This window comes from Pristiophorus japonicus, chromosome 26, assembly GCF_044704955.1.
Source record: "Pristiophorus japonicus isolate sPriJap1 chromosome 26, sPriJap1.hap1, whole genome shotgun sequence".
NCBI lineage: Eukaryota > Metazoa > Chordata > Chondrichthyes > Pristiophoridae > Pristiophorus > Pristiophorus japonicus.
The window spans coordinates 20,014,646-20,040,268 of NC_092002.1; the positions used below are offsets into that span (position 1 = coordinate 20,014,646).

General features: G+C 48.9%; 1 protein-coding gene across 1 annotated transcript in view; it reads left to right on the forward strand.

Annotated features, from left to right (window-relative positions):
• The window catches only part of LOC139239049 (homeodomain-interacting protein kinase 4-like), a 68,912-nt gene extending 48,981 nt beyond the window's left edge, over positions 1 to 19,931 (forward strand). The window contains exon 3 of the mRNA XM_070867554.1: positions 19,860 to 19,931. Within this exon, the coding sequence (XP_070723655.1) occupies positions 19,860 to 19,931 (72 nt within the window). The remainder of the gene's footprint in view (positions 1 to 19,859) is intronic.
• The last annotated feature ends 5,692 nt before the right edge of the window (positions 19,932 to 25,623 follow it).

Below are 25,623 nucleotides of genomic sequence, written 5' to 3' on the forward strand. Positions count from 1 at the left end.
CTCCGATTGTAGTTTTAATGTCACTTTATTTTTGGCAGAGAGCAACAAGCTTCTGGCTTTAAGCCAGGTCTTTGTCCTTCTGAGACCACATGGTCAAAATGGCTGTACTTATACCTGGATCAATTTACAGAAAAGAACTCGCCTTCTTTGACCTTATTGACTCAATTAATAGTCTTTTAACCTTTTAATTGGCTCGCTACCCAAGGGTCCTAAATGTCAAGTTGATTGATGACTTAATGCAACATGCTACCACTCACGTAGCATCTCTGACTTGTTGTCTGTGAATTTTCACAGCCTGTCTAAATGCAGCCTGTTTGAATTCTTTATCAGCACCTTATCGAATGCCTTTTGGAAATCTAAATACACCACATCCATCAGTACACCTCTATCCACCATGCTCATTATATCCTCAAAGAATTCCAGTAAATTAGTTAAACATGATTTCCCCTTCATGAATCCATGCTGCGTCTGCTTGATTGCACTATTCCTATCTAGATGACCTGCTATTTCTTCCTTAATGATAGCTTCAAGCATTTTGCCCACTACAGATGTTAAACTAACCGGCCTATAGTTACCTGCCTTTTGTCTGCCCCCTTTTTTAAACAGAGAGGTTACATTAGCTGCTTTCCAATCCAATGGTACCTCCCCAGAGTCCAGAGAATTTTGGTAGATTATAACGAATGCATCTGCTATAACTTCCGCCATCTCTTTTAATATCCTGGGATTCATTTCATCAGGACCAGGAGACTTGTCTACCTTGAGATCCATTAGCCTGTTCAGCACTACCCTCCTAGTGATAGTGATTGTCTCAAGGTCCTCCCTTCCCACATTCCCATGACCAGCAATTTTTGGCATGGTTTTTGTGTCTTCCACTGTGAAGACCGAAGCAAAATAATTGTTTAAGGTCTCAGCCATTTCCACATTTCCCATTATTAAATCCCCCTTCTCATCTTCTAAGGGACCAACGTTTATTTTAGTCACTCTTTTCCGTTTTATATATCGGTAAAAGCTTTTACTATCTGTTTTTATGTTTTGCGCAGGTTTACTTTCGTAATCTATCTTTCCTTTCTTTATTGCTTTCTTAGTCATTCTTTGCTGTCGTTTAAAATTTTCCCAATCTTCTAGTTTCCCACTAACCTTGGCCACCTTATACGCATTGGTTTTTAATTTGATACTCTCCTTTATTTCCTTGGTTATCCACGGCTGGTTATCCCTTCTCTTACCGCCCTTCTTTTTCACTGGAATATATTTTTGTTCAGCACTATGAAAGAGCTTCTTAAAAGTCCTCCACTGTTCCTCAATTGTGCTACCATTTAGCCTGTGCTCCCAGTCTACTTTAGCCAACTCTGCCCTTATCCCACTGTAGTCCCCTTTGTTTAAGCATAGTACGCTCGTTTGAGACACTACTTCCTCACCCTTAATCTGTATTACAAATTCAACCATACTGTGATCACTCATTCCAAGAGGAACTTTTACTAGGAGATCGTTTATTATTCCTGTCTCATTACACAGGACCAGATCTAAGATAGCTTGCTCCCTTGTAGGTTCTGTAACATGCTGTTCTAAGAAACAATCCTGTATGAATTCTATAAATTCCTCCTCAAGGCTACCCATGCGATTTGATTTGACCAATCGATATGTAGGTTAAAATCCCCCATGATTACTGCCGTTCCTTTTTCACATACCTCCATTATTGCCTTGATTATTGTCCGCCCCACCGTGAAGTTATTATTTGGGGGCCTATAAACTACGCCCACCAGTGACTTTTTCCCCTTACTATCTCTAATCTCCACCCACAATGATTCAACATTTTGTTCATTCGAGCCAATATCGTCTCTCACAACTGCCCTGATATCATCCTTTATTAACAGAGCTACCCCACCTCCTTTCCCTTCTTGTCTATCTTTCCGAATTGTCAGATACCCCTGTATGTTTAATTCCCAGTCTTGGCCACCCTGCAACCACGTTTCTGTAATGGCCACCAAATCATACCCATTTGTAACTCATTTACTTTGTTTCGAATGCTACGTGCGTTTAGGTAAAGTGTTTTAATACTAGTTTTTAAACCATGATTTTTAGTTTTGACCCCTCCTGCAGCCCCTTTATATTCATACATATTGTCCCTTCCTATCACCTTGTGGTTTACACTTACCCCAGTGCTACGCTGCTCTGTTTCCTCCTGCCTTTTGCATTCATTCTTGGGGTCCTGTTCATCTGAGCTCTCACCCACTCTAACTAGCTCAGAGCCCTCTCCTGGGTTCCCATCCTCCTGCCAAGCTAGTTTAAAGCCCTCCCAACCATACTATCAAAACCACCCGCGACAACATTGGTCCCGTCTCTGTTGAGGTGTAACCTGTCCAACTTGTACAGGTCCCACCCACACCAGAAGCGGTCCCAATTGTTCAGGAAACTAAAGCCCTCCCTCCTACACCAATGCCCCAGCCACGTATTTATCTGACGAGCCTTCCTATTTCTATCCCCACTAGTACTTGGCACTGGCAGTAATCCCGAGATTATCACCTCTATCCATGCTAATATATTACCCCCAACCTCATAAGCTCTTATCTTGTGCAGTAACCTTTTATGTGGTACCTTATCGAATGCCTTCTGGAAATCCAAATACACCACATCCACTGGTTCCCCCTTATCCACCCTACTCGTTACATCCTCAAAGAACTCCAGCAAATTTGTCGAACACGGTTTAGCTTTCATAAAACCATGTTGACTCTGCTTGATTGAATCATGCTTTTCCGAATGTCCCGCTACTGCTTCCCCATTGTCGCTGACCAAGATGTCTGGTAGACTGTGGGCGACGAACATTGCTCGTAGACTTTCTACCGTGGCAGAGGATGTGCTTGAATTTAAAATGTTACACTCGATCCATTTGGAGTAGGCATCTACTACAATCAAAAACATTTTCTCCATGAAAAGACCTGCGTAGTCCATATGGATGCGTGACCAAGGCTTGGCAGGCCATGGCCAGGGGCTAAGGGGGGCTTCCCTGGGCGCATTGTCCAGCTGGGCAAACGTGTTGTACCTGCGAACACAAAGTTCCAGATCTGCGTCTATCCCTGGCCACCAAACGTGTGACCTGGCAATTGCCTTCATCGTGACAATGCCCGGGTGCCCATTGAGGAGTTCTCTGATGAACACCTCTCTGCCCATCTGGGGCATGACTATGCGGTTTCCCCACAGTAGGCAATCGGCCTGAATCGAGAGTTCATCCTTGCGCCTGTGAAATGGTTTAAATTTCTCAGGGCATGCCCTGTACGTGGCTGCCCAGTCCCCATTCAGGACACATTTCTTGACTAGAGACAATAGCGGGTCTCCATTTGTCCAGACTTTAATCTGACGGGCTGTCACGGGTGAGCCTTCGCTTCCGAAAGCTTCAACAGCCATGACCATCTCAGTAGCATGCTCGGTAGCCCCTTCAGTGTGGCTAGTGGGAGTCTGCTGAGTGCATCGGCGCAGTTTTCGGTGCCCGGTCTATGCCGAATTGTGTAGTCATAGGCGGCTAACGTGAGTGCCCACCTCTGTATGCAGGCCGATGCGTTTGCATTTATGGCCTTGTTGTCGGCCAAAAGGGGACGTTAGGGGTTTGTGATCTGTCTCCAGCTCAAATTTCTTGCCAAACAGGTACTGGTGCATTTTCTTTACCGCATATACACATGCGAGCACCTCCTTTTCTACCATCCCGTAGCCCCTTTCTGCCTGCTACCGGCTGTAACTGACCCTTGGCATTGACATGCTGCAACACACACCCGACACCATAGGACGATGCATCGCACGTTAACACAAGTTTCTTACATGGGTCAGATAGTGATAACAGATTGTTGGAACATAACAAATTGTGTGCTCTATTAAAAGCCCTTTCCTGGCTGTCCCCCCAGACCCATTCGCGACCTTTGCGTAGGAGCACGTGTAGCGGCTCTAGCAGCGTGCTCGATTTGGGAAGAAATTTACCAAAATAGTTCAGGAGCCCCAGGAACGAACGCAGCTCCGTTGTGTTACGAGGTCTGGGTGCTCTCTGGATCGCTTCCGTCTTGGACGTAGTAGGGCTGATCCCGTCTGCCGCTACCCTTATCCCCAGGAATTCTACCTCTGGAGCTAGGAAGACGCACTTCGCCTTTTTCAGTCGCAGCCCTACCCGGTCCAGTCTGCGTAGTACCTCCTCCAAGTTGTGGAGGTGTTCTTCAGTATCGTAACCCGTAATGAGGAAGTCGTCCTGAAAAACCACCGTCCCTGGAATCGACTTGAGGAGGCTTTCCATATTTCGTTGGAAGATCGCGGCGGCCGAGCGAATCCCGAACGGACATCTGTTGTACTCAAACAACCCCTTGTCTGTCGTGATGGTGGTCAGCTTCTTCGACTCACTCGCCAGCTCCTGGGTCATGTAAGCTGAGGTCAGGTCCAATTTTGAAAAAAGTTTGCCACCGGATAGCGTCGCAAAGAGGTCCTCTGCTCTCGGTAGCGGGTACTGGTCTTGGAGTGACACCCGATTGATGGTGGCCTTGTAATCGTCACATATCCTGACCGACCCATCCGCTTTGAGCACCGGCACAATCGGGCTCGCCCAGTCACTGAATTCGACTGGCGAGATGATGCCTTCCCTCAGCAGGCGGTCCAATTCGCCTTCTATCTTTTCCCGCATCACGTACGGCACCGCTCTGGCCTTGTGGCGTACTGGCCTGGCGTCCGGGTTTATGTGAATCACTACCTCGGCCCCCATGTAAGTGCCAATGCCGGGTTGAAATAATGAGTTAAATTTGTCCAGGATCTGTGAGCATATACTCGCTCCACAGAGGAAATTGCATTGACATCGCTCCATTTCCAGTTCATTACAGCAAACCAACTCCTCCCCAGTAGTGCGGGACCATTCCCTGGGACAATCCAGAGTGGCAGTCTGTTCTCGGAATCTTTGTGGGTCACAACTACCATGGCGCTGCCGAGCACCGGAATGATCTGCTTTGTGTAAGTCCGTAGCTGTGCGTCAATCGGCGATAATTTTGGCCTCCTGGCCTTGGACGCCCACAACTTTTTGAACTGTTTGATACCCATCAGGAACTGGCTGGCCCCCGTGTCTAGCTCCATTGATACTGGGATGCCATTGAGAAGCACTTTCATCATTATCGGTGGCGTCCTGGTGTATGAACTGTATACGTGCTCCACATGAACTCGCTGAATTTCAGCTTCCAGCGATTTCCCCCAGCGTTCATTTCTGCAATTTCTGCAGGTATTTTGCTCATCTCTGCAAACTCCAGCTGAGTTTGTGCCTCCACGCCTCCAGCATGAGCTGCTGTTTGAAACAAAAGTTCCCTTGCTAGTCGATCGTCCCTGACTGCCCTTGTTATTGTCCTTGAGTGCACCATTAACAGGTGTTGATGTCCCCATTACTGGCCGCATTGTCCCTTGCAATGGCGTGAATCGCTGTTCAGCTTGCCATTATCTCTGTCGAACTCCCCCTCTGGGTTCGACTACATGTTGGGGCATGCCCGACTGCCCTTGTCTGCCTGGAGAACTGTGTGCTGCTTTAACAATGTTGAATCTCTGTCCCAACCATTCCTTAACACAGTATCTCTCGTCTGTTCTGCTAGTGGCCATGCTCGCGTGGTTTAAATCCCAGTTTCTTGTCGCCATTGATACGTCCTTACTATACAGTATAAATGCACACGAGGTCCATGCTTGAGAGAAGGTCAGTCTGTGACCTGTCCTTTATTCCTTAGCACTCAAGTGCTGGAAATGGGTGGAGCTTCCCCTTTTATGTCTGAAGGTCTAGGTTAGGAGTGTCTCCCACAATTTCACCACCTAGTGGTCAGTGTTCTCACAGTGTACAACTTAGGTCAGATTATACATGGGCTACAATGCTGGTTGAATACATGACACCAACTATTTACAATCTATATTAACAACTTGGAAGAAAGGACTGAGTGTAACGTAGCCAAGTTTGCTGATGATTCAAAGATGGGAGGAAAAGCAATGTGTGAGTGGGACACAAAAAATCTGCAAAAGGACATAGACAGGCTTAGCGAGTGGGGAAAAATTTGGCAGATGGAGTCTAATGTTGGAAAGTGTGAGGTCATGCACATTAGCAGAAAAAAATCAAAGAGCAAGGTATTATTTAAATGGAGAAAGATTGCAAAGTGCTGCAGTGCAGCGGGACCTGGGGGTACTTGTGCATGAAACACAAAAGGATAGTATGCAGGTACAGCAAGTGATCAGGAAGGCCAATGGAATCTTGGCCTTTATTGCAAAGGGGATGGAGTATAAAAGCAGGGAAGTCTTGCTACAGCTATACAGGGTATTAGTTAGGCCACATCTGGAATACTGCGTGCAGTTTTGATTTCCATATTTACGAAAGGATATACTTGCTTTGGAGGCAGATCAGAGAAGGTTCACTCGGTTGATCCCGGAGATGAGGGGGTTGACTTATGAGGAAAGGTTGAGTAGGTTGGGTCTCTACTCATTGGAATTCAGAAGAATGAAAGGTGATCTTATCGAAACGTATAAGATTATGAGGGGGCTTGACAAGGTGGATGCAGAGAGGATGTTTCCACTGATGGGGAGACTGGAACTAGAGGGCATGATCTTAGAATAAGGGGTCACCCATTTAAAACTGAGATGAGGAGGAATTTCTTCTCTCAGAGGGCTGTGGAAGCTGGGACATTGAATAAATTTAAGACAGAAATAGACAATGTAGTGTATGGAGAAAGAGTCAGACTGAACACTGTGAGCTCAAAGTAAAGAGTGACCTTAGACTTTTATTACAGGTCTCCAGAGTGCCTCTCCAATCTGTGAAGCACTCTTAAATACCTGTGCTCCCAAGGGATTATGAGATCCCTTGGGACTCTGGGGAATGAGCCCTCTGGTGGCTGTACAGAGTATATACAAGTCCAGATACATAACAACATTCCCCCCCCAAAGTCAATAGTGTAACTATTTACAACATGAGTCGATCTGGGGCCCTTCTTGCCCTGGTTGATCGTCTCGGTGTGAAGGCTGGTGTTGTTGAGCCATTTGTTGGGCCGTCGCTGGGCTGCTGTGCACCTGACCTTGCTGGGCTGCCTGGTGTGTTGGGCCCTGCAGGGCTGCTGTGGATGATGGGTTCTGCTTCGTGGTCAACCATGATGTCAGTTGCCACTGGTGTGTGTGTTGGGAGATCAAAAAAGGTAGGGTCAAAGGTGGGTTGCTCAGGGTAATCCGTGAATCTGAGTTTGATTTGGTCCAAGTGTTTCCTGGCGTTTGTGGTTAAAGAGGGAATTAACGCAATAGTAAGGAAGGACATTAGCTTGGATGATGTGGAATCTGTATGGGTAGAGCTACAGAATACCAAAGAGCAGAAATCGCAAGTGGGAGTTGTGTACAGACCTCCAAACAGTAGTAATGAGGTTGGGGACAGCATCAAACAAGAAATTAGGGATGCGTGCAATAAAAGGTACAACAGTTATCATGGGCGACTTTAATCTACATATTGACTGGGCCAACCAAACTCGTAGCAGTATGGTGGAGGAGGATTTCCTGGAGTGTATTAGGGATGGTTTTCCAGACCAATATGTCGAGGAACCAACTAGAGGGCTGGCCATTCTAGACTGGGTGATGTGTAATGAGAAAGGACTAATTAACAATCTTGTTGTGCAAGGCCCCTTGGGGAGACGGACCATAATAAGGCAGAATTCTTTATTAAGATGGAGAGTGACACAGTTAATTCAGAGACTAGGGTCTTGAACTTAGGGAAAGGTAATTTCGATGGTATGAGACGTGAATTGGCGAGAATAGACTGAGGAGTGATACTTAAAGGGTTGACGGTGGATAGGCAATGGCAAACATTTAAAGATGACATGGATGAACTTCAACAATTGTACATCCCTGTCTGGAGTAAAAATAAAACTGGGAAGGTGGCTTAACCGTGGCTAAGAAGGGAAATTAAGAATAGTGTTAAATCCAAGGAAGAGGCATATAAATTGGCCAGAAAAAGCAGCAAACCTGAGGACTGGGAGAATTTTGTAATACAGCAGAGGAGGACAAAGGATCTAATTAGGAGGGGGAAAATAGAGTATGAGAGGAAGCTTGCTGGGAACATAAAAACTGACTGCAAAAGCTTCGATAGATATCTGAAGAGAAGAAGATTAGTGAAGACAAACGTATGTCCCTTGCAGTCAGATTCAGGTGAATTTATAATGGGGAGCAAAGAAATGGTGGACCAGTTAAACAAATACTTTGGTTCTATCTTCACGAAGGGGACCAAGGGTCTAGTGAGAAGGAGGAATTGAAGGATATCCTTATAAAGCGGGAAATTGTGTTAGGGAAATTGATGGGATTGAAGGCCGATAAATCTCCTGGGCCTGATAGTCTGCATCCCAGAGTACTTAAGGAAGTGGCCATAGAAATAGTGGATCATTTTCCAACAGTCTATCGACTCTGGATCAGTTCCTATAGACTGGAGGGTAGCTAATGTAACACCACTGTTTAAAAAAGGAGGAAGGGAGAAAACGGGTAATTATAGACCGGTTAGCCTGACATTAGTAGTGGGGAAAATGTTGGAATCAATTATTAAAGATGAAATAGCAACGCATTTGGAAAGCAGTGACAGGATCGGTCCAAGTCAGCATGGATTTATGAAAGGGAAATCATGCTTGACAAATTTTCTGGAATTTTTTGAGGATGTAACTAGTAGAGTGGACAAGGGAGAACATGTGGTATATTTGGACTTTCAAAAAGCTTTTGACAAGGTCCCACACAAGAGATTGGTGTGCTAAATCAAAGCACATGGTATTGGGGGTAATGTACTGACGTGGATGGAGAACTGGTTGGCAGACAGGAAGCAGAGAGTCAGGATAAACGGATCCTTTTCAGAATGGCAGGCAGTGACTAGTGGAGTGCCACAGGGCTCAGTGCTGGAACCCCAGCTCTTTACAATATAGATTAATGAGTTAGATGAAGGAATTGAGTGTAATATCTCCAAGTTTGCAGATGACACTAAACTGGGTGGTGGTGTGAGCTGTGAGGAGGACACTAAAAGGCTGCAGGGTGACTTGGACAGGTTAGGTGAGTGGGCAAATGCATGGCAGATGCAGTATATTGTGGTCAAAAACACGAAGGCAGAATATTATCTGAATGGCGACAGATTAGGAAAAGGGGAGGTGCAACGAGACCTGGGTGTCATGGTTCATCAGTCATTGAAAGTTGGCATGCAGGTACAGCAGGTGGTGAAGAAGGAAAATGGTATGTTGGCCTTCATAGCTAGGGGATTTGAGTATAGGAGCAGGGAGGTCTTACTGCAGTTGTACAGGGCCTTGGTGTTCAGATATTGTGTTCAGATTTGTTCTCGGAATCTGAGGAAGGACATTTTTGCTATTGAGGGAGTGCAGTGAAGGTTCACCAGACTGATTTCCGGGGATGGCAGGACTGACATATGTGGAGAGACTGGATCAACTGGTCCTTTATACACTGGATTTTAGAAGGATGAGAGGGGATCTCATAGAAACTTACAAGATTCTGACGGGACTGGACAGGTTAGATGCGGGAAGAATGTTCCCGATGATGGGGAAGTCCAGAACCAGGGGACACAGTCTTAGAATAAGGGGTAGGCCATTTAGGATTGAGATGAGGAGAAACATCTTCACTCAGAGAGTTGTTAACCTGTGGAATTCCCTACCGCAGAGAGTTATTGATGCCAGTTGATTGGATATATTCAAGAGGGAGTTAGATATGGCCCTTACGGCTAAAGGGATCAAGGGGTATGGAGAGAAAGCAGGAAAGGGGTACTGAGGGAATGATCAGCCATGATCTTATTGAATGGTGGTGCAGGCTCGAAGGGCCGAATGGCCGACTCCAGCACCTATTTTCTATGTTTCTATGTTTCTATGTTTCCTGTGAATGAGTCCATTTGAAAGTTTGACCCAAAACACCCTGTTCCCCTCTTTGGCCACGACAGTGCCGGGAAGCCACTTGGGACCTTGCCCATAATTTAATACAAATACAGGATCATTGATTTCAATCTCGCGTGACATACTTGCGCTATCATGGTATACACTTTGTTGAAGCCGCCTGCTCTCTTCCTGTTCATGTAGATCAGGGTGAAATAACGAGAGCCCTGTCTTAAGTGTTCTTTTCATGATCAGTTCAGCAGGTGGGATCCCAGTGAGTGAGTGTGGTCTCGTGCGGTAGCTAAGCAGAATTCGGGATAGGCGAGTCTGCAGTGAGCCTTCAGCTACCCTCTTCAAGCCTTGCTTGATGGTTTGTCTCATGTTTGTAACCTCACATAACTGTAACCTTTATGTAACAACACTGCATACTGTATACACCTGAGAAATGCACACCTTGACCACAGGGGGTGAACTTATGGGAGACACTCCTCACCTGGTCATCCAGGTATATAAAGGGTGGCCCCACACAGGGTCATCACTTCTTGGTCCTGTGAATAAAGGTACAGTATGTGCCTCGTGTTGATTTGCTGTAGTGTGTAAGGACACAACATTTGGCGACTAGAAACGGGAATCAACGACTCAAGAGAATGGCCACCAGTAGCACGGAGGAATGGTACTGTGTTGGTGAGGGCTGGGACGATTTCATTGAGAGGCTCCAGCAGAGCTTTGTCACGAAGGACTGGCTGGGAGCGGCAGCGGCTGACAAGCGAAGGGCGCATCTACTGACCAGCTGTGGACCTAAGACGTACGCGCTGATGAAAGACCTGCTCACATCCGAGAAGCCGGCAGACAAGACCTTCGAGGAGCTCAGCAAACTAATCAGTAAGCACCTCAAACCGGCAAGTAGAATACACATGTCCCGACACTGATTCTATACGCATCAATGTCAGGAAGGGCAGAGCATACCGGACTTCGTTGCGGACCTTCGGCGCTTGGCCAGCCTCTGTAAGTTCACAGACGCCTGCAGGGGGGAGATGTTACGGGATTTCTTCATTGAGGGCCTTGGTCATGCCAGGAGTTTTAGGAAGCTAATTGAGACCAAAGACTTGACCTTAGAAGCAGCGGCATTGATGGCTCAAACCTTCATGGCGGGGGAGGAGGAAACCAAGATCATATACGTGGCGATGGAGCAGGGTGTTAACATGGCAAACGCGACTCAGAACCCCGCAGGCAGTTCGACACCAACCAGGCTGTAACAGACTCTTGGGTGGGTCTGCAACAGAGACAATGGCAGGTTGAACGGACATTTACACCATCACAACGGACAATATGTCCCGGGATGGGACCATTGACACCCACAAACTGAGTGCTCAAGAGTAATCAGAGAGACAATCAGAGAGGAATGCCTGGTAACAGTTCTTTTGTTCACAACAATCTCAGCTCATACTGGAGGTGCGGGGGCAGACATGCTGCGAAGACCTGCCGGTTTCAACAATTAATTTGCAGAAATTGTAACTTGAGTGGACATTTAGCCAGGATGTGCAGAAGCCCGCAGCAAGGCTGGTCTACGTGGATGAACCACAAGAGGGGTCTGCAAGGCAGGGGTATGCCTGGGACACAGCAATGGATTCTGAAGTTCAGCGGGTCCAGATGGCAAACATCCACAGCTCATACACAAAAACGCCACCTATGATGATGAGAGTACTGTTAAACGGCACCCGATACACATGGAGCTGGACACAGGAGCCAGCCAGTCACTTATGAGTGTCCAACAATTCGAGAAACTGTGGCCACTCAGAGCTAGCAGACCCAAACTAGAACGCATTGACACGCAATTATGGACGTACACCAAAGAGATTATCCCAGTGCTAGGCTGTGCAATGTTGGTGGTCACACATAATGGATCTCAGAACCGGCTGCCACTCTGGATTGTCCCGGGAAATGGTCCCGCGCTTTTGGGAAGGAGCTGGCTAGCCGAGATGAACTGGAAATGGGGGGATGTGCATGCCATTTCATCTGTGGAGCGAAGTTCATGGTCATAGGTCCTGCAAAAGTTCGAGTCATTATTTCAACCTGGCGTCGGGACTTTCAAAGGCACCAAAGTAAGGATACGCATCCCCCCGGACGCCACACCAGTGCACCACAAAGCCAGGGCTGTGCCGCATGTGATGCGGGAGAAAATTGAGAGTGAGTTGGACAGGTTGCTAAGAGAGGGCATCATTTCACCCGTTGAATTCAGTGACTGGGCGAGCCCCATCGCCCCTGTTCTAAAAACGGATGGCTCGGTCAGGATCTGTGGCGACTACAAGGCCACCATCAATCGAGTGTCCCTTCAGAACCAATACCCGCTTCCGAAAGCGGAGGATCTTTTTGCCATGCTGGCAGGCGGAAAGCTATTCATGAAGTTGGACCTCACTTCAGCCTACATGACCCAGGAACTGGCCGAAGAATCCAAGCTACTGACCACCATCACCACGCACAAGGGGCTGTTTGTCTACAACAGGTGTCCGTTTGGCATTCGTTCAGCAGCCGCTATCTTTCAGAGGAACATGGAAAGCCTGCTCAAATCCATCCCCGGAACAATCGTATTTCAGGACGACATCCTTATCACGGGTTGAGACACCGAAGTTCACCTCCACAACCTGGAGGAGGTGCTACGCCGACTGGACCGGGTAGGCCTACAACTAAAGAAGTCCAAGTGTGTGTTTTTGGCCCCAGAGGTCGAGTTTTTGGGCAGGAGGGTTGCCGCAGACGGGATCTGGCCCACCGAATCCAAAACGGAGGCGATCCGTCGTGCGCCCAGGCCCGGCAACACATCAGAGTTGCGTTCATTTCTGGGACTATTGAACTATTTCGGGAACTTTCTACCGAACTTAAGTACATTGCTGGAGCTGCTACACGTGTTCCTGTGTAAGGGTTGCGATTGGTTTTGGGGGGATTGTCAGGAGCGGGCTTTCAATTGGGCGTGGAACCTGCTTTGTTCTAATAAGTTATTGACCCTGTACGACCCCTGTAAGAAATTGGTTTTGACATGCGATGTATCATCCTGGGTGCGTGTTGCAGCAGAGTAATGATGAGGGCCAACTCCAACCTGTGGCTTATGCCTCCAGGTCGCTCTCCCAAGCAAAAAGGGGTATGGGATGGTTGAAAAGGAAGCACTCGCATGTGTCTACGGGGTGAAAAAGATGCACCAGCACCTTTTTGGCAGAAGTTTCGAGTTAGAAACGGACCACAAGCCGTTAACATCCCTGTTGTCCGACAGCAAAGCTGTCAATGCCAATGCGTCAGCTCGCATACAGCGATGGGTTCTCACGCTGGCTGCGAATGACTACACCATACGGCACTGGCCCGGCACCGAAAATTGCGTTGACGCACTCAGCAGGCTTCCACTGGTCACCACTGAGGGGGCAGCGGAGCAAAGCGCGGAGATGGTCAAGGCTGTTGATGCCTTTGACAGCGCAGGCTCCCCCATCACAGCCCACCAGGTCAAAACCTGGACAAACAGAGATCCCCTCCTATCTCTGATTAAGAAATGTGTCCTGACTGGGGATTGGCCGCCCGCACACAGAGCCTGCCCCGAGGAGGCTCCGTGTTCCACAGACGGATGGATGAACTCTCCATCCAAGCCGACTGCCTACTATGGGGCAGCCGGGTAGTCATGCCTCAGAGGGGTAGAGAAGCATTCATCAGGGAACTCCACAGCGAGCAGCCAGGCATCGTGCTTATGAAGGCCATTGCCCGGTCACATGTATGGTGGCCGGGAATTGATGCAGACCTGGAACACTGTGTTCGCAGGTGCATGACCTGTGCCCAGCTGGGCAATGCCCCCAGGGAGGCTCCACTCAGCCCGTGGCCCTGGCCCACCAAGCCATGGTCACGTATTCACGTAGACTACGCGGGCCCGTTCATGGGAAAAATGTTCCTCATTGTTGTTGATGTGTACTCGAAATGGATCGAGTGCATCATATTGAATTCGTACACGACATCCACCACTGTGGGGAGTCTGCGTGCGGTCTTTGCGACCCACAGCTTGTCAGACATCCTAGTTAGCGACAACGGCCCGTGTTACTCTAGCTATGAATTCCGGGAGTTCATGTCGGGTAATGGCATCAAACATGTCAGGACAGCGCCGTTCAAGCCGGCTTCCAATGGCCAGGCGGAATGTGTGGTCCAAATCATAAAGCAAGGCATGCTCCGGATTCAAGGAACTTCCTTCAATACCGTCTATCGCCCCTCCTACTGGCCTACAGGTCCCGACCGCATTCGCTCACGGGAGTCCCGCCAGCAGAACTACTCATGAAACGTACACTAAAAACTCAGCTGTCCCTCATTCATCCAGTCTTTTCAGACATTGTTGAGGGCAAGCACCAGTCCCAAAATGAGTGTCACGACTGTAACTCAAAGGGGAGATGGATAGAAATCGATGACCCTGTATTTGTTCTTAATAACGCTATGGGGCCCAAGTGGCTCGAGGGTACTGTAATTGGTAAAGAGGGAAATAGGGTCATCGTGGTCAGACTCAACAATGGACAGATATGCCGCAAGCATCTGGACCAAGTAAAAAAAAAAGGTTCAGCATGGACACTGAGGAACCTGAGGAAAATCATGAGATGCTGCCCACACCACTGCCAGAGAACAAGCAACAAGAACCGTCAGCAGCATGCACAGTCCCGGCGGTCAGCCCGGACGAGCTGGAATCACCACAGGTGACAGACACGCATGCCAAGGCTCAACAACCAGAGCCCCAACTGCGGCACTCCATGAGAGAGTGTCGACCGCCTGAAAGACTCAATCTTTGACCCAAAGACGTTGGGGGGAGGTGATGTCATGTTTGTAACCTCACATAACTGTAACCTTTATGTAACAACACTGTAACACTGTATACACCTGAGAAATGCACACCTTGACCACAGGGGGTGAACTTGTGGGAGACACTCCTCACCTGGTCACCCAGGTATATAAAGGGAGGTCCCACGCAGGGTCATCACTTTTTGGTCCTGTGAATAAAGGTATAGGTCACAGAGTGATCTTGTCTCCAGTAATGTGCCTCGTGTTGATTTGCTGTAGTGTGTAAGGACACAACAGTTTGCACTGCTCTCTCTGCCTGACCATTGGACGCTGGTTTAAACGGGGCAGATGTGACCCGTTACGGGTCATAAATTCTTTGAACTCAGCACTGGTAAAACATGGCCCATTGTCGCTCACCAGGACATCAGGTAAGCCATGTGTGGCAAACGTGGCCCGCACGCTTTCGGTGGAAGCAGCGGACATGCTTGCCGACATTATCTCACATTCAATCCACTTGGAGTACACGTCTACAACCACAAGGAACATTTTACCCAAGAACGAGCTTGCATAGTCGACGTGTACCTTAGACCACGCTTTGGAGGGCCAAGACCATAAACTTAGCGGTGCCTCCCTGGGTACATTGCTTAACTGCGAGCATGTATTACATCTGTGAACGCAGGACTCGAAGTCCGCATCAATGCCGGGCCACCACACATGGGATCTGGCTATCGCTTTCACCATTACGATGCCTGGGTGGGTACTGTGGAGGTCATTGATGAAGGTGTCTCTGCCCTTCTTGGGGACCACTACTCGATTGCCCCACAGAATGCAGTCTGCCTGTATAGACATTTCATCTTTGCGCCACTGGAACGGCTTTATCTCTTCCTGCATTTCCACTGGGACACTGGACCAGCTCCCGTGAAGCACGCAACTTTTGACTAGAGATAATAAGGGGTCCTTGCTTGTCCAGGTTTTGATTTGCCGGGCAGTGACGGGTGATTGCTCATTCTCAAATGCTATCATAACCATGGCTATATCTGCGGGCTGCGCCATTTCCACCCCCGTGGTGGGCAATGGTAGCCTACTGAGAGCATCGGCGCAGTTTTATGTGCCATGACCTGTGGCGGATGGCGTAGTTGTATGCGACAACGTGAGCGCCCATCTCTGGATGCGGTTGCATTGGCATTTATCCCTTTACTCTCGGAAAACAGGGATATAAGTGGCTTATGGTCAGTTTCTAATTCGAATTTTAGCCCAAACACGTATTGATGCATTTTCTTTACCCCATTGACACACGCTAACGCTTCTTTTTCAATCATGCTGTAGGCTCTCTCAGCCTTAGACAGACTCCTGGATGCATAAGCAACCGGTTGCAGTTTCCTGAAATCATTGGCTTGTTGCAATACACACCCGACGCCATATGACGACGCATCACATGCTAGTACCAAACGCTTACATGGATCATACAACACAAGCAATTTGTTTGAGCATAACAATTTTCTCGCTTTTACAAAGGCATTTTCATGACTTTTGCCCCAAACCCATTTGCCCCCTTTTCGTAGTAAGACAAGTAGTGGTTCTAGCAGGGTGTTGAGACCCGGTAAGAAGTTACCAAAGTAGTTCAAGAGTCCCAGAAACGACCGGAGCTCTGTCACGCTCTGTGGCTTCGGTGCGTTCTCGATTGCTCCCGTCTTCACGTTGGTCGGCCTGATGCCGTCCGCCGCAATCCTCCTTCCCAAGAACTCCACTTCAGGTGCCAGGAAAACGCACTTCAAGCATTTTACCCTGAGCCCCATGCAGTTGAATCGACTAAGAACCTCCTCCAGGTTCTGCAGATGCTCGACTGTGTTCCGACCTGTGACCAAGATGTCGTCCTGGAAGACCACGGTGTGCGAGATCGACTTCAGTAAACTTTCCATGTTTCTCTGGAATATCGCCGCCGCTGATCGGATTCCAAACGGGCACCTGCTATAAACAAAAAGACCTTTGTGCGTGTTGATGCAGGTGAGGGCCTTCGATGATTCCTCCAGTTCCTGCGTCATGTAGGCTGAAGTCAGATCCAGCTTCATGAAAGTCTTTCCTCCCACCAGCGTTGCAAAGAAGTCATTGGCTTTTGGAAGTGGGTATTGGTCCTGCATGGAGAAACGATTGATAGTTACTTTGTAATCGCCACAAATTCTGACGGTGCCGTCTCCCTTGAGGACTGGGACAATAGGACTGGCCCACTCGCTGAACTCGATCGGGGAAATGATGCCCTCTCTTTGTAGCCGGTCGAGCTCGATATCTACCCTTTCTCTCATCATGTACGGTACTGCTCTCGCCTTGTGATGGATGGGTCGCGCCCCCGGAATTAGGTGGATCTGCACTTTTGCTCCTTGGAATTTCCCGATGCCTGGTTCGAACAGTGAAGGAAATTTGTTTACGACCTGGGCACATGAAGTGTCATCAGCAGGCGATAGCGCTCGGATGTCATCCCAGTTCCAGCATATCTTTCCCAGCCAGCTCCTGCCAAGCAGCGTGGGACCATCGCCCGGTACTACCCAGAGTGGTAGCTTGTGCACCGCTCCATCGTAGGAGACCTTTACGGTAGCACTGCCGATTACAGGAATCAGTTCTTTCGTGTAAGTCATTAGTCTCGTGCGAATTGGAGTTAAGACTGGCCTTGAGGCCTTGTTGCACCACAACCTTTCGAAAGTCTTTTTGCTCATGATGGACTGGCTCGTGCCCTTGTCCAGCTCCATTGACACCGGGAGTCCATTTAGTTCAATATTCAGTATTATCAGGGGACAATTCGTGGTGAATATGTTCACCCCATGTACCTCTGTTTCCTCTAACAGAGGTTCTGTTTCATCGTGATCCTCCGTGGATCTGTCCTTCTCTGCAGCGTGGTGGTTTGCAGATTTAGCAGCTCGCCTGCACACTCGTTGGAGGTGTCTCATTGTTCCACATCCCTTGCAAATGTATCCTTTGAATCGGCATGAATGGAAATGATGGTCACACCCGCAGCGCCAACAAGGTGTTAATGGCCTTGCATTCATCACCCTTGATGGTGGACTCTGAGACATCTGCGGACGTGTAGCTGCAGGTATGTGTGATCTGCCCTGTCCGTTACGATTCGAAAACAACATCATTTTGTTCATCGTACTTATAGCAGCACTTTTGTGCTGAGAGATTTGCTTCGTATTGTCACTGGTGGCAATGAATGCCTGGGTTATCGCTATGGCCTCACTCAAGGTTGGGATCTCTACAGTCAAAAGTTTGCGAAGTATGGTTTCGTGGCCAATGCTAAGTACAAAAAAGTCTTTTAGCATGTGCTCCAAATGTCCTTCAAATTCGCAATGTCCTGCAAGGTGTCTTAGCTTGGCGACATAACTCGCCACTTCCTGACCTTCAGATCTTTTGTAGGTGTAGAACCGGTACATGCTTTCCTTCAGGTTCAAATGCTCTCGGACCAGTGTGCACAAATCATCGTTCGATTTCTCCGTGGGTTTTACTGGAGTGAGCAGATTCTTCATGAGGCCATACATTGGTGCCCCACAGACGGTGAGGAGGATCGCTCTACGGTTGGCAGTGCTCTCTTCCCTATCTAGCTTGTTGGCCACGAAGTATTGGTCGACTCGCTCCACAAAAGTTTCCCAATCATCTCCTTCCGAGAATTTCTCCAGGATGCCCACTGTTCTCTGCATCATTAGGTTCGCTTTCTGTATCTCGTCGCCAGTTGTAGTGTATGGAGAAAGAGTCAGATTGAACACTGTGAGCTCAAAGTAAAGTGTGACCGTAGTCTTTTATTGCAGGTCTCCAGAGTGCCTCTCCAACCTGTGAAGCACTGTTAAATACCTGTGCTCCCAAGGGATTATGAGATCCCTGGGGACTCCGGGGAATGAGCCCTCTGGTGGCTGTACAGAGTATATACAAGTCCAGATACATAACTGACAGTTTCTTAAACGATAAGGGGATAAGGGATTATGGGGAGCGGGCGGGGAAGTGGAGCTGAGTCCATGATCGGATCAACCATGATCTTATTGAATGGCAGAGCAAGCTCGAGGAGTTGTCTGGCCTACTCCTGTTCCTATTTGTTATGTTCTTTTGTTCTTATTTAATGATTGCAGAGTGTCGGCAGTGCCTGCGTGCAACCTGTTCTCCTCGGAGCCCCCAACTCACCTGCCCCATTAAAATGCAACCCTCATTTAGCACATTCCTGAAGAAGGTGGCACAGCTCCTTATGTGCAAAGTGATCTGGTCGGGGAAGTCTTTGGCAATGTGCCTGGAGATGTTGCTTAAATAGTTCTCATAATCCAGGGTGGTCTCCTCCAAGGTAAGCTCTTGAAACATCTTGAAAGCATCTACGAACGTCTGCAAGGGTGGCTCCATGTTTTGTAATGAGGACATTTGTCATAATAGAAGCTGTGCAGGAAATGTTCCGTTGTTTGTCTGTCAGCCCTTTAAAGATGGTGAAGAGTAGAGTGTTCATGAGCTATACATTTAGATAGAACTGTACCAACAGCAGTACACGTTTGAAAGAGGGCCTGACTGGTAAATTGGTTTAATCCGCCTTTGATGGCTTGCAGATGCTCCACTTCCTTATCCTGATAACCCACAGAAAACCCTTCAAGGTGTAACTGGATATAAAGCAATCCATACAAGCTTTTAATGGCCGCCTCCCTTACAACATGCGATGGATCTGCACATTGAAGCCCCACACATCCAATAATAGTCACCAAGTTATGTGATGGCATCTTATTACTGACTTCCAGTTTCTCCAGGTGGAACGTCACCAGCTGTAAAGTGGTCTCCATTGCCTTTTCTTGCTCATGGACCTTTGTGGCTTGGATCCCAGTCTCCGTGGTTTTAAATACAGAATGAAACCCATCCAAAAGCAAATATTACTTCAGAAGATGCTGCAGAGAGGCCATTGTCTCGGTGTGAAGCTTGTGTCTCTCAGCCATGTCCATGTTTGTACTTTCAATGGCAGTAGTGCTGGTAAAATGCACAGGGTGCGAATATCAATGGTTCTGCGCCTCCTCAGCAAATGCCTTACCGCTCGGCCTTGGCGCTAACAGTGACTCCCGCCATATTGGGCAGGCAGTTTAGCAGCAGTGTTATGGCGTTGCGCCCCGATCACCCGCTCCCTGAGACCGTCACATCATCGCCGTGCGCATGGCCCCGTTAGTGCCCCGGGCCCTGAAATTGAGTTTCGCCCCCCTGCAGCCGCGCCGGGCGAAAAACACCGGCGGCGTGGATCGGGCGGCCGACCATTACCGGGGGCAACGCAATGATTAACGGCGAGGAGACCAAGGCAAGTTTCCTTGGTTTTCCCGCTGCCGCTCAGTTTTCTTTGCAGGAAATCCTGGCCGCGATCGCTCTATACTGCCCTCTGCTGGTCCAGGGAGGTCCTTTTTAATTTGCAGAGCCTTTAGACGTGGCAACGTCTGCTTTCGCACTCCACTTCCGTCCGGAGGTGGTAACCCAAATGTTTTGAGAGGGGGCAAACTTTCGCGCTTGCCGCTAATTCTCCCGCCTCTCAAATGTTACGCCCCCAAAAGGGGCGGAAATGAATTTCTCCCCATAATCTCAAATCTCGCACATGCAGTAATGCCACCTCTGCCCTCTCATAAATCATGAGACAAACTCTAAAAAGTGTTGGGGATTTGGTAATAAATCAGGAGTTGCTATTTTTTGGTTGATAAACATTAAGCTTTACTTAATCACTAACAGGTCACAGCTCTTGACAAAAACTATATTAATGCATCTGGAACAGCTTTACAAAAATCTTATTGAAAATTCCTCCCCGCTATCACCACCCCTCACCTGGTGCCCAGGGCAACCACCACGCAATGCAGTCCCTGCCGCGGCCAACCAGAGGTACGTTTTGGGGGCAATAAAAATCAAAACCACCTTCCCATGGTGTTGTGAGCTTCAGGAAAAAAGGGTGGGCTGCAATTGCTTCACAGCTTCACCTCTTCAAAGTCCCAACCTCACCCCCTCAGCCACAGAACAGCAGCCCGCTGGGTATTGTAGTTATCTGTATGAGTTATCCGTATGAGGAAAGGTTGAGTAGGTTGGGCCTCTACTCATTGGAGTTCAGAAGAATGAGAGGTGATCTTATCGAAACATATAAGATAATGAGGGGGCTTGACAAGGTGGATGCAGAGAGGATATTTCCACTGATGGGGGAGACTAGAACTAGGGGGCATAATCTTAGAATAAGAGGCCGCCCATTTAAAACTGAGATGAGGAGGAATTTCTTCTCTCAGAGGGTTGTAAATCTGTGCAATTCGCTGCCCCAGGGAGCTGTGGAAGCTGGGACATTGAATAAATTTAAGACAGAAATAGACAGTTTCTTAACTGATATGGGAATCAGGGCTTATGGGGAGCGGGCAGGGAAGTGGACCCGAGTCCATGATTGGATCAGCCATGATTGTATTAAATGACGGAGCAGGCTCGAGGGGCCGTATGGCCTACTCCTGCTCCTATTTCTTATGTTCTTATGTTCTTATGTACCTGTCATGTATCTTACATGGCCACTGTTGGTGCTATATCAAGGTGTGCCACCAGAGGGCACAGCAGTGGGAGACTCGTAGGTTACCATGGGCAGAGCAGTGGCAAATGGAATTTAATTCAGAGAAGTGTGAGGTGATACACTTTGGAAAGACTAATAAGGAAAGGGTATACACATTAAGCGGTAGCCCACTTAATAGTGTAGATAAACAGAGGGACCTTGGAGTGCTTGTCCACAGATCCCTGAAAGTAGCAGGCCAGGTGAATAAGGTGGTTAAGAAGGCATACGGAATGCTTGCCTTTATTGGCCGAGACATAGAACATAAGAGCAGGGAGGTTATGCTTAAATTGTATAATATTTTGGTTAGGCCACAGCTGGAGTACTGCGTGCAGTTCTGGTCGCCGAATTATAGGAAGGAGGTGATTGCACTAGAGAGGGTGCAGAGGAGATTTACTAGGATGCTGCCTGGAATGGAGAATCTTAGTTATGAGGACAGATTGGATAGGCTGGGTTTGTTCTCACTGGAACAGAGGAGGTCGAGAGGAGACCTCTTTGATGTGTACAAAATATTGAGGGGCCTGGACATGGTGGTTAGTAAGGGTCTATTTCCATTGGTGGAGGGGTCTATTAGGAGGGGGCATAGTTTTAAGGTGGTTGGTGGAAGGTTTAGAGGGGATTTGAGGCGGTGGTGGGGGCTTCTTTACGCAGAGTGTTGTGGGGATCTGGAACTCGCTGCCTGGAAGAGTGGTGGATGCAGATACCCTCACCACTTTTAAGAGAGGGTTGGATGGGCACTTGAAGTGCCGTAACCTGCAGGGTTACGGACCTAGAGCTGGTAATTGGGATTAGACTGGATGACCTTGTGTTGGACGGCGCAGATATAATGGTAAGTACTGCAGGGAATAGAATACAGCCAGGGTGATCTCCTGGACTAGTTTCGAGCGCCTGAATGGGTCGGAGACAAATTTTCCCAGATTTTTTTTCTCCCAAATTTGGCCTGGGTTTTTATCTGTTTTTTGTCTCTCCCAGGAGATCACATGGCTCTGGTTGGGGTGGAGTGTAGAATGTTTCAGTGTAAGGGGTGTCGCAGTTGTGTGAGGCGGTCTGGTTGGGCTGGGTGCTCTTTGCCTTTCCGCCATTGTTCATAGGTTTATATGTAACCTTTAGGGCTGCTGATCAAGGGCCGTGCGGCTCTTTGTCGGCCTGCGCAGACACGATGGGCCGAAATGGCCTCCTGCGCTGTAAATTTCTATGTTTCTCTCTTTCTACCTGTACAGGTGTGCCTGGCCTAGTATAAAAGTCAGGCCATCAAGTGTGATCCTCACTCTGGAGTTAACTGATAAAGGACTAAGGTCACTACAGTTCAAGTACAACACACTGCCTCGTGGAATCATTGTTGGAGCATCTAAGGACACAATAACTGGCGACGAGAATACGAACTTACATGCGGAAATGGCTACCCTTGGTATACTGCAGCAGTTCGCCGATAGTGATGATTGGAACGTCTATGTGGAGAGGCTAGAACACTTTTCAGAGCAAATGACCTGGCAGGAGATGACCCGGCCGCACTGACTGATAAGTGCCGCGCTATCCTGCTAACCAGTTGTGGGCCCACGGCTATGGCCTCGTCAGGGACTTGCTGGCACCAGTGAAGACAACGACCGAGACGTACAAGGAGCTCGCAACCCTGATCCAGGAGCAACTCAAGTCCAAGGAGAGCATCCTCACAGCCAGACACCGGTTCTACACCCACCGACGGCCCGAAGGCCAGGAAATCACGAAATACGCCGCAGACCTCAGAAGGCTGGCAGCACCGTGTGAGTTCAGCACCCACCTCAACGAAGCGCTGCGGGACATTTTTGTCATTGGAATTGGCCGTGAGGGCCTTCTTCATTAGCTACGGTCGGCGGATACCACAGTCACACTGCAGAAGGCCAACTCCGTGAGCCAGGCATTCATGACCTCGACCTGCGTGATGTCTCACCCTCAGGACTCAAACCCGGCAGGTTCTGTGCACAGAGTGGCACCATTCAGGAGTTGGACTGTAGAGCGCGAATCCTCTCAGGGAAGAGAGAACAGGCCCTCAAGTCCTTTAACTCAGAGTCCGCCAAGGGGGGCTCACCGAGTAGCTCCATGCTGGCGTTGTGGAGGGAATCACAGGGCACTAGTGCCATTTTAAAGACTATGTTTGCAAAGGCTGTGGCACAAAGGGCCACCTCCAGTGAATGTGCAAGAGAAATAGGACTCACTGTGTCGATGAGGAGTCTGCAGATGGCCATGAATCCAGCGTGGATTATGAATTGTTCGACAGAGAGGCGGACCAGTCCCACGGGGAGGTACATAGCATGTTTACCTGCACCACCGAGTGTTCCCCGCTGAAGATGGAAGTCAAGATAGAGGGAAGTCCAGTCTTCATGGAAGTGGACACGGGGGTGAGCCAGTCAGTGATGAATCAAGGAGCCTTTGAGAGGCTATGGGACAATCCGGCTGAACGACCCGAGTTGGCCCCGGTTCAGGCAAAGCTGCACATCTACACCAATGAAATCATCCCAGTCGTTGGTAGTGTGAATGTAAAGGTACTCCATGATGGCGCAGTGCAGAAGGTATCTCTGTGGATTGTTGCAGGTGATGGACCAACGCTGCTCAGCAGAAGGTGGATGGAGAAGATCCAGTGGAAGTGGGAAGATTTCACCCCTCCAGCGATCGAAGTCCTCTGCGCTCAGAGGCAAAGCAAGCCCTCACCTGAGGGTGGACCCGGCACCAGTGAGCTGACCAGCACGGCACCCGAGACACAGACCACTCAGCACGACTGCGTGGAGATGATCCAGCAGAGACCGACCCGAACGCACCTTCCAGGCTACAGTGGCAGGACTCAGGTTGGAGAAAATCTGATCCAGCAGCGATTTACCAACAGCCGAGGCAGAACCCGGGGAGAAGAGGATCACCGCAGTCGACATCGTGGACGAAGAAAAGATGGCGCCCGCACCTCGAGGCGATGTGCTGAAGATAAAGACGGCGGTGGCCAGACCACGAGGGGCAGCGCTGATGGAGCAACACGTGGCACCAAACGGAGAAGCGGTTTGGGGTAAAGCAAGCAAGGCCCTCTTAAAGGAGACCGGCAACGGACTACAATTAAAGGGACAGTGCCACACAATTAAGAAATGTAACAAGAATTGAAAGTTAGAGACTAAAAGAGTAACGGACTATGTGATGCATGTAACTGACCATGTGAAATGTGTAACTGATAATCGGAATTGTATACATGCAACCAGCGAGGAACAGTCGCACGATCGTGATCGGACCCTTAAAGTGTCCATCATAAGTAAGGAAAAGCTGTGCGAGGCAGGATTCCCACCGCACGCAGCCAATGCAGTGGGCAGACACACATCGGGTGCACACAGGTCCAGCAAGCTACCCAATGCTGTAGCCTGAGTCCCGGAGACCAGAGTCAGGCACCATGAAGTGTGGTCACAAGCAGCCAACACACACGAGCTACGAAGCCAGCGACCTCAGCAGGGCAAAGGCACCGGTGGTGATACCATGCCCTGGGTCGGCTCCATCTCTCAGGCAACCGATGGCACCAACGGCCACGAGCCGGAAGGAGCAGACTGCACTAAGGCCATACCCCTCGATGTGGGCTCACCCACCACTGTTACCCCAGAGGGAACAAGCACCAGGATCTCAAACCAAGCGACGCTCAGGCCAGCGAGTCAGCAGTTCCCTCTGCACTGCTAGACGACAGCTCCTCAGGGAGCAGCTGGGACCCAGAGCGTAAAGAAAGGACGGTGGGGGGGCTCACAGACATCTGTCAACCTGCCTGCTGCTAGGGACCACGGCAAGAGCCCCGAGAGCAGGCTACCTGAGCCAACCGGCTTCCCATTGCCAGCACCGGACACTGAACCACTACCAGACTGTAGGGACACTATCCAGCAGCTCTGAAACTAGCTTGTTGTTACGCACCAGTCACCGCATCGACAAAGCATCTAACGCTCTTGTCGCACCACAGAACCACACACAAAAAAAATGCAAAACCCACTTACCTGAACTTGAAAGTACATGAATGTCAGGAGCCCCCGCCATACCAACGTGGGAGGGGGGTGGAGAATAGAGTGGTCAGGAACACACACACAAACAAACAGCAACCATCAGCATGTTACTGCACCAACTACCCACCCAAGGTTGAGCCGGCCCGTCAGAGGTCCACCTGACAGAATCCATATAGAGCTAAGCGCAGAGCATAGTTAATACAGAGGCGATTTGCACTAAGGGTTCAGGGGGGAGTGATGTCATGTATCTTACATGGCCACTGTTGGTACTATATCAAAGTGTGCCACCAGAGGGCACAGCAGTGGGAGACTTGTAGGTTACTTGTACAGGTCTGCCTGGCCTAGAATAAAAGGCAGGCCACCAGGTGTGATCCTCATTCTGGAGTTAACTAATAAAGGACTAAGGTCACTACAGTTCAAGTACAAC